Source organism: Hippoglossus hippoglossus, chromosome 11 (genome assembly GCF_009819705.1).
Source record: "Hippoglossus hippoglossus isolate fHipHip1 chromosome 11, fHipHip1.pri, whole genome shotgun sequence".
Lineage (NCBI taxonomy): Eukaryota > Metazoa > Chordata > Actinopteri > Pleuronectiformes > Pleuronectidae > Hippoglossus > Hippoglossus hippoglossus.
The window spans coordinates 15,305,664-15,315,494 of NC_047161.1; the positions used below are offsets into that span (position 1 = coordinate 15,305,664).

At 42.4% G+C, this 9,831-nt stretch overlaps 1 protein-coding gene across 3 annotated transcripts in view; it reads left to right on the forward strand.

Moving 5' to 3' along the window:
- Window positions 1-6,992, forward strand: part of trit1 (tRNA isopentenyltransferase 1) — a 39,745-nt gene extending 32,753 nt beyond the window's left edge. For all 3 annotated transcript variants that reach the window (XM_034600415.1, XM_034600416.1, XM_034600417.1), the window contains 3 exons: window positions 3,254-3,363; window positions 5,875-5,992; window positions 6,139-6,992. In XM_034600415.1, the coding sequence (XP_034456306.1) occupies window positions 3,254-3,363; window positions 5,875-5,992; window positions 6,139-6,347 (437 nt within the window). In that variant the 3' untranslated portion in view covers window positions 6,348-6,992. The remainder of the gene's footprint in view (window positions 1-3,253; window positions 3,364-5,874; window positions 5,993-6,138) is intronic.
- Window positions 6,993-9,831: the final 2,839 nt, after the last annotated feature.

The following is a 9,831-nucleotide window of genomic DNA, read 5'->3' on the forward strand; positions in this document are numbered from 1 at the left end:
AGACGCTCATTGTTCGCTCACACACACACACGCGCACACAGGCACACAGGCACACAGACACACACATTCCTCTGATAGAGGCAATACTGTGAGCGGTGTAGTTATACAGTTAGCACGTTGTACTCCTCAGTAATGATGGAGTCCCAGTAGAGTGAGTGACTCCAGTCTAAAGGTTGTCTGCTGCCCTCCACTCCAAAGCTCTGGCTGGCTGTGGAAAGGGATTAAGTCATAATTGAGTTGGCTAACCGTGCCTGCAGGTTAATGGGATTCATTTACCTGAGTGTATGTGCTTAACACACAGATAATAAATGCAAAAAAAAAAAAACTGCACCTGAAGGCAGCTGGAGCCAGGTTTGTGTCTCAGTTTGAATTTTTAGTCATGACAGCTCCAAGGGCGGCAGTGTGGATTCATGGCTCCTAATCAATATATCCTAATGGTTTCGGTGATCATCCTCTCTCTTGCTCTAGCGCCACCATGAGATCGACTTTAATTTTTTAATTTTTTTTTTATGAAATGTCAAAATAGCTTGAATTAGATAGATTAGAGTTAAATCTTTTGATACACATCTTATGACACCAATCCTCCTTAGGACCCATTTTAAAGTCAGACGGACAACCCTGGCTTCAGCATGCTGAAACATTGAATCAGCATGGCGAACATCGTTTATCCTTTCTAAGATCAGCATGTTGTAGGGGAACTCTGCTGATTATCCACATTTATAGGTCACAAGGAGCGGCACTACAGATGGCTCTAGGCCTCAGGCAGGTTTGTGGCTGCAGAAGGAGCAGTGGGAAATATGGTGAATCGCCTCGTGTGATGTCACATGACTCGAATCGTCATTCACTAAAAACTCTTCTAACTTGATGAAGAACTACTCCCTCTACTGCACAATGTAACTGTTTTTTTTTTTTTGTATCTGACGAGATGATCAACCATGATTTTGAGAATAATAATCACGATAAATATTCAGTCATTATTCAGTGTAAATCCGTTCAAAGGCAGATTATTGCTCCTGAGAGAAAGAAACAAAAGAGATGATTGTGGTTTAAACTGCTTTTGTGCGGTCTCCACGACATTTCAATCATTTCACAAACTGGATGTGGAAAATAAACATTCTTATATTCAAAATCATATGTGTTATATGTGCGATGCGCAACGTTATATTGCTATATATTGAACGTTTGTTATACTAGTGCAGTGGCTGTCGTAAGCTGTTTTGGAATGGGCTGTTTGTTTGGCCTGTGGTGATGCTGGTTGCAGCTTTCTTTCTGAAACCTCAAAAGTGACCTGCAGTGTTTGAGCAAATAAAGGACTCAGTCCACAGAACCCTGGAGCTTCTGTGCCGCTGCTGCACAAAGTTCAGTGAAGCTCGACTTGTGCGCAGAACCCTGAACTGGAGAATCAGTTGTTGTCTTTGTAGTGAGCGCACCCATTGTCGTAAGGGACCACATCTCTTACGTTGATGAGTCCAAGCCAGTCCACTGCTACAGAGTGCCGTTTGCCTGTTTACTTATTTGGCATTTCCAAATCGGACTAAATTTGACACTTTCTTGGGCCTTTAACAAAACACATGCCAAGTGTGAAGCTGATAACGGTTCTCAAGATATGACCGATTACACACAGACATTTCTGATTAGTAGACAGATTGCTTTTGAAGGAAATTATATGGCAATAACTCTTGTCTTACAACTCAGCTCTGCTGAAGTTTTGACTCTGGCTCATATCCAGGCAACCAGCCGATTTAATGTTTGTTCTTATTCTGAGAAAGAGACGTTACTTGGAAAACAGGTTAAACATCTTATTTTCATCATCTAGTGGAATAAATATTTGTTCATGTTGCGTTTGCTAATACATGAGAGGCCCACACTAGAGCTAAACCTTTTTATTGTGATTTCCCTCTTTATTTCCCCTTTTCCTTACTTCTTTCTCTTTGCCTCAAAAAATATATATAGATACAATTTGTCATATCATTATTGATAATTATCACAGTATATGTCACATTATTATTTATATAAGTTTAAAGACAGATTTTTGATCCTCAGCTTTAAACTCTTCTTTATGAGCAGAATTTAACAAACACTTGATATACAGCAAAACATCTGGTCGATCATTCATGTGTTAAACCTCCTCACGGTGCATCAGCATTATTTCTTTATATATTTGTTTATATTGCCATTGCTGAAAATTATATAGCGATATTTATTGAAATTGTTTTATTGCCCAGCCCTTTTTTCCTGTTCACATTTTCATCTGGATATAACAATTAATTAACTGTAGGTGCATTACACATGAAATATTTATGCCAAACATCTGACTTGGTTTACATACAGCTGCAGCTTCTCTACAAGTTGCAAACATCATCTGTGTGTCCTCAGTCAATCAGGGACAGGGGCTCTCGATGCAGACAGACAGAGAGACAGACAGAGAGACAGACCAGCAGGACAGACCAGCAGGGCAGGGACGGGTCCTGCAGTTTAGTGCTGAGGCCTGGAGACTGCTGACTGATGTAAAATAGAAAACATGGGGGTGGAACAGTTGGAGAAGGGGGGGAGAGGGAGAATGGGAGAGTGAGTGAAAGCCAAAGCGCGACTGATGGCCAGAGAGAGAGAGACAGAGAGAGAGAGAGATGGTGCACAGGAGGGACGGGAGAGAGGGACGGGAGAGAGGGAAGGAGGGAGGGAGGGAGGGAGAGAGAGACATTATCGAGCCAGTGTGAGTCAGCAGGTTGACAGAGCTTCAGGGTGCAGCTCCGGCATCACATCACTGCTACTGTAAATTTCCCAGTATGCATTGGATTCATCCTGAAGTCGACCTCAGTGTTTCTGAGCTACACTCGCTCACTGGTTTGTTTCTAATTAGATATAAAAAAATCAGCTACGTAATTTGCAAACCAGTAGATTTATATCAGCGTCAACCTCTCTGATATGCTGCATGGTGCAGTGCATCTGACTCTTTGGATGTCAAATGTTGTCAGTACATTGGTTTTCTATGAGAAAACCTTCATTTTAATAAAATGTAAAGAAATAGAGTCACTAACACAACGTAAGAGTTGCAGTGAGATAGTGTTGTCAGAGGCTTCTCCACATGTCCAATAAAAATGAATGTGGAAACACTAAAACAAAATATCCATTATATTTACTGGCAGCCTGTGTTGCCCTTGTAAAAATTGTGTGTGCTATCTCTCTCTCTCTCTGTGTGTGTGTGTGTGTGTGTGTGTCTGACCTGTGTCTGTGTGGATGTGTGTGTGTGTAGGTCCGGGAGACAACGTGCCACCAGTGTATGGCCTGGATGTGACGGACGTGTCGAGGTGGGAGGAGACGGTGCTGAACCCTGCACTGCAGATACTGGACAGTCTCAGTAAGGTGGGGCCTCAGTGTTCTAAATCAGCAGCTTCTTCTTCCCTTTCTCTCTCTCTTTTGTTCCTTCTCCCTCTGCTTCACCGCTCCTCCCTTTTTAATTACTTCTTTCCATTTTGCTTTCTTTTTTTTCTCCAACATATTGTCCCTTCGTCCCACATCCTAATTAGACCCCTTCTTTATTTGCTTTGTTTCCTGCTACGTTCCTTGCTCCTTTCCTTCATTCTTTCCTTTATTCTTCTCCATTTTTCCTCTTTTCTATGGTCACTTTTTTATATTAACTCTCGTTTTTTTCCCTCTCATTTCCCAATCTGTCCATTTCTTTCCCTTTTTGCTTTGCCCATGGTCCTTACTTCATTCCTCTGCTTCTTTTATCCAGGTGTAGCTTATTCACGGCTACTTATTTTTCTTATCCCTGTTTACTTCTAATTTCTTCCTTCCTTCATGCTCCCTCATTGTTTTTCTTTTTCACTCCCTTTTTTTTCCCCTTCTTTTTCTTCTTTAATTGCATAATTTCATTTTGTGTTCCCTCTCTGTCCTTCCCATTCTCATGAACATGCTGTCGCGGGAACGCCTCGAGGAAAACTCTTTAAATTTGGAAAAAATGTTCACTTGGACTCAGGGATGAACTGATTTAGATTTGTGCGGTCAAAGGTCACCCTGACCTCACAAAACCATGTTTATGGCTATAACTCAAGAGTTAATGTGCTAATCTTGACTGATTTTCATAAAAATGTCAAACGGGATAAACTGATTTAGTGAAGACGTGTTATTTCCAAAAGGTCAAAGGTCAACTTCACTGTTACATCATAATGTTCAGTGAAAACCCTTTTCTGGTCGTAACCCAGCACCAGAAAGTGACTTGCATGTCTGCTGCACCTTTGCTGATCAAGGGGGGGCTGGTAATTCTAGTTTACAACTTTAATTGTATTCGTCTCCCATATTAGTTTTTTTCTGCTTTCCACTCAACCTAATTTTGCTTCACGTCGCCTTTTATGTCTCTTTCCTTTTCATCTCCTGCTCCATGTCATACAATTGATAAAACCAGTGTTGTGTCCAAAATCACTCCCTGTTTGCAACAGTAAATTGTTCCCCCAACATTTCATATGATGAGTGTAAAAAAAAGTACAACCATGGCAGGAGCACATTTTATAATTAATTACTAATTTGCTGTGGTGTGATATTACTAAGGCTCCTACACGTTCTTGAAATCATTAAATGTTTGGGAACTTGAGAAAGAAAATTAAGGCATATTCAGTATTATCTGCAAAAATAGAGGGTGAAGTTCTCTAATGATAGTAAAGCGGTTTTGTGTCTCTCTCTGCATGTGCGTCTCCCAACATCTCTCAGCTCTTCAACATATGAATAATTCTCCATCGCTCAACTTGTACAATATAATGTTTTGCTCTGCTGTGTAATGGAGAAAAAGAGACCACACAGTTAGTTGTCACTGTACCACAGGACAGCTGAGTTGAGGTGTTCACATATTCACGCCCCGAGGCACCTGAGCAATGGAGCAAGTGAAATAGAGCAAATGCACCTCCTTATTAAATTAGCCATGGTTTAACTACCCCACTTATCGTCTTTATAAAAATAAATGTGTCCTCATACAGTCTCCTCAGTCAGGGGATTATATTTGAGCAGCTCGTATCAATTGAGTAACTGACACAAACGAGTAATAAAATACATTATGGGACGAACTGCGGAGTTGTTTCAGTCCAACCTGTCGCTGATCGTTGGTCAGAGCACTTCTTTGAATGTCAGTTCACACAGGACTGAAAATACAACTTAGGAAAAGATAAGCTAGCATCTGTTGAGAGAACCTGCTTAGTAGAGTAGTTACAGATACCAGCATCAGAAATGCCTCCGATATTGAAGAAAATTCCGGGTCGGATCGCTGTGGGTAGGTGAATCAATCCGTTGCTGCATCTTTAAAGTACATTAATTTCACTTGGAAATCGCTTCTTCTTCTCTGCTCCAAAAAGCTGTTGCGCTGGACTGCCACTGGCAAGTATTGTTTTAGTGACCAGCAAAGAAGAAGTGATTTATTTTCTTAATCCAAGAGGTTAAGTGGCATAAAAAAAACAGGAAATTTGTTTTTGAATTGCATTTTAAAACAACCATGTTGTCTATAAAGCTTATGGGTTCTCATGATGAAAGTTTATAGTGTTAGCAGTAATAAACCACGATCCGTATATGAACACTTGACCCGTCCTGCAGGGGCCACAGCTTCGGGGCCTTTGCTGCATGTCCGCCCCCACTCCCACTTTCATGCTCAAGTTCTCAATGAAGAGAAAAAATTAGATCCATGTCTCAAACTTAGCCGAAAAGCATCCTTGAATCTTTGCCGAAATTGACCTGGAAAAGTGTGGGACGCCTGCAGCACACCTGCCGTGGTGACGTTCGAAATCAATTTTGCTCAATATTCATGAATGAGTGAAGAACGGAGTGATTTTGATACAACTGAACATTTCATGAACCCTCTACCAAGCTAAAAACTGTGTTTCAACCAATCAGGGTGAGGAGCCGACAATTCCACCAATCAGAGTGCAGGAGGCGGGGCAGAAAAACAAACGGAGCCTCCACACGTGTGACTTGTGTGACAAAGTGATTATCGGTGACCTCGAGTGGACAGGTGAGGCAGTCCACCCACATCATACACGAACCAGACATGAAGAAATGACTTGTGATAGTTTTGTATACTTTTTCTACATAATCCCTGGTGTCACAGATTTCCAACATTTAACCAGTGTCCTCTGTTTTTATTTTCTTCACCTGCAGCTCACCTGAAGTCCAAGAAGCATCACTATCATGTGAAGAAGAAGAGGAAGACGGATCCAGCCTGTGGATCTCAGGGTTCAGCTGATGCTCCTGTGTCTGCAGCAGAGACCCTCCTAGAGGACGCCGTCGCCCCGGGCAGCACAGAAACTTTCCAGGAGTCCTCCCAAGACGCCAGGACGACACACAAGGAAGTACCGGTGAAATTTTAGCAACTGAGCTGACTCCGGACCACACGCACGTTTATTCAGGCTCCCACCGATGGTCTGCTCTCACAACTGGAATTTTCCTGCTAGTCTTTATAGAATCACAAATATTTTTTTTCACTTTCACTGGGATTCTTCTGGGATCGTCTCTCCTTGGGATACTGATTCGCTTCCCACTGAGTTCCATTAATTCCTGCGAATCATAATTTGTCGAAGCTGTTAAATTTCAAAAGGATGAAAAGCTCTTCCAGCCCTGAAAACTCATAACACGGATCCTCAGTGAATGTGGATAACAAGAGACTTTTCTTTTCTCACTTGTACTCGTTCATGAGTGTGGATCCGTACAGCGGTTCTTTTTTGATGGTCTGGACAAGTCAACATTTTGGATAAATTAGATGTTAATTACATGCACAGACAAAAAGGACAGTTTTTATTTCTTGCTTTAGATTATTAGAAGAAAGTTTATTTTTCTATTTTTGCTGGATGTGCCTTAAACTGAGAGCGTGACCTTTCACGCGGTTGGAACTGAATGAATCGTCCATGTCAGGAACTTTGTCTCTTTGCCTCGAGTTCAACCTGAATCACCCTGCACTTTAAACTTCATCCAGATTTAAAAAAATAAATAAATCAAAAGCTCTTGAATGATCTCAACCATTGATTGCGTATTTGTGAAAAAATAAAATTGGGTGTAAGAGGTTTTATTCACGTGACATCGGCTCGCGTTTTCCGTTCATCTCATTGGCAGGTTTACACAGCGCGAGTATTGTGCTCCGTTTACCTGCTGCCACTTTGTTTTACTGCCATCGAACTGTTTTTTTATTTCTACCTCTTTGTTTGAAGAGAAAGACTGGACGCCTGTGCTAAGTTGTTATCTCTCAGTGGAGTTTAGCTGAGCTCATTCCTCCTCTGACACCTGCCGGCTCAGGCTGTGAGGAGAAAGCGCGTTTTTCCCCCAGCAGTGATTCCAGCTCATTGTTTATGCAACAGCGTGTTGTACCCCTTTCAAACCCAAGGTGTGCCAGCCGACTGTAAAACCGCTTACACAATACCTGGCGTCGCTCCAGAAGCTGAGTTTCCCTCTCCTTACTTGACACCTTCTCTTCTCGCCCTCTCCTGCTCTCAAAAGAGACAGGAGAGAGTTGATTCGCGTAACTGTCCGACGCTCCATCATCTCTTTCTTTAGTTTCCAGTCAGAGTCTGAGACGCAATCTTTCAGTACGGGTTTAGATCCCAGGGTCCCGGTGTTTGACCTCAGCCACATGACTCAAAGTATTTCTAGCCATATAATAGCTGTGTGTGTGTGTGTGTGTGTGTGTGTGTGTGTGTGTGTGTGTGTGTGTGTGTGTGTGTGTGTGTGTGTGTGTGTGTGTGTGTGTGTGTGTGTGTGTGTGTGTGTGTGTGTGTGTGTGTGTGTGTGTGTCCCACATTCACTCCCTCCAAACTGGGTCAGGCCTCAAGCTTACTGGGGACTTACCATACAGTATAGGAGTCACACTGATAACCCTTTCTCTCTTTGTTTTTCTTTCCCTCTCTTGAATATTTCTTAACTTACTAACCGCAATGTTTTCTTTCCCTCAGGTGATATTTTCTGCCCTTCCTCTTTATCGTCTCTGTAAATACAACAGCTGAAACAATGGGAGTGATCTCAGGATGGGGGGGGGGGGAAATCACAAGTCATCTGATCCGTTCCTCACATTGTATTCGTGGTATGTTCTTATCTCAGGTGCCTCAGCGAGTCTTGCCTGGCACCTCCAGGCACTGCTGAATCATTCCACATTTCGAGGATACTTGTGCAATGCAATGACATAAGGCCTCAGCCCCTTGAACCGAGCAGAGACGCACTCGCAGAAGTGGAGAAGTAGGGCAGCATCTACGGTCACAAGGCTAATTAGTGATTTACGCGCTGCGATGCTTTGGATCATCTACGAACACACACACACACACACACACACACACACACACACACATAAGCACTGAGTGAAATCATTAGCTGCAGACTGACCACAAACAATCAACACACCAAAGCAGCTTTGAAATGGGAGGCCGTCAACCAACACAAACACACAAACAAACACACACACACACACAAAGTGTAAGAAAGTCCTTAAATGTAGACTCCTTTCTAGCGTATTTCACTTGATGACTGCTGCTTGTGTGTGTGTGTGTGTGTGCTGCACAATAATTCACCCAGTCTCAGCGCTCCGTTTCTGTCTCTCCCTCTTTCTGTCAGTCCAGTCCTGCCCTGTAGCGGCTCGGTAGCTGTATATGTTCACAGAGCACACCCTGTCCTATACGTGAGGCCCACAGTGGGGGGAACCGCAGGCTGACTTATGTAACACATGCTGCAGCCTATAGATCCTTGTTGTCTGGATGTGGCCTGTTTGCCATGGCGCTTTGGCCTCTGCTGCTGGCTTCACTGCACGTTGAGATTCAAGGCCTTTATTGTCACCATACTCGGGTACAATGAAACTGTAAGAGGCTTCTCTCTCCAAGATCTATCTATATATGTATAGAAATATAGGGTGAAAACAACAAAAGTAACAGCATCAGCAAATAACTATATAAAGAAGATGGAGTAAGAGTAGAGTAGAGTATTTATAGTGCAAAAACTGTATTTACAAATAGTGCAGAACAAGATAGTTTCTGTGTGTGCGTGGGTTGTGGTAATCACAGTCCTTGAGGTGAGTGAATGTAAGTCACAGCCCTTAGTGTGTTTGGCTGGGGGGGGGGGGGGGGGGGGTGATGAAGGTCACAGCTCTGGGATAAAAGTCTGATGTTGGAGGATCCTAATGTCCTTAACCGCCTGCCCGATGGCATTTTTTAGTATTTTAATGACAATCGATTAATCTTTTAAGTCGTTCAACAAGAAAAAAGTATCATACATGTTAATAATAGTAGTAATGTGGCTGCTAGATTTGACTGCAAATTAACTAGTTATGGAGTGAAATGATCATTATTTGATCTATTTGACTCTAGTTTAATTGTTACATCTATTAAAGGTAGAGTTGGTAATCCTGGAAAATGGCAAACAACAGTCCTACACACAACCTCCAATAAAAAAGCTAATTAATTAATACTAATTAAATTAAACAAATTACAAACATCAAGTTAATTAGTGAGTTCTAGTGTTGTTGTCACAAAAGCAAAGCAAAAATATCAAACTTTAAACCCTTGTGTTTACTCATTGTCTCACTTTGTGTTACCGAATCTAAACAGGCTGAGTTTGCGTTGTTGAACTTGCGAGGCACCTCCACCTCTCAGCTCTGCTTTTAGTAGTGTGTCATCCAGTGACTGTGCGTCTAGGTAATTTGAAGTCCACTAAATCCTAATCTCTAATCCCATTTGACTAAACATTCTCTGCCATCTGGCCCTGGCGAGACAAACAACACACTCACACGCACCTACTCACACACACGCAGACATGCGAGCGGCTAATCAGACGGGGCGACATCTGTACTCGGGAGACGCTGTTGACTTGACTACGAGAGAA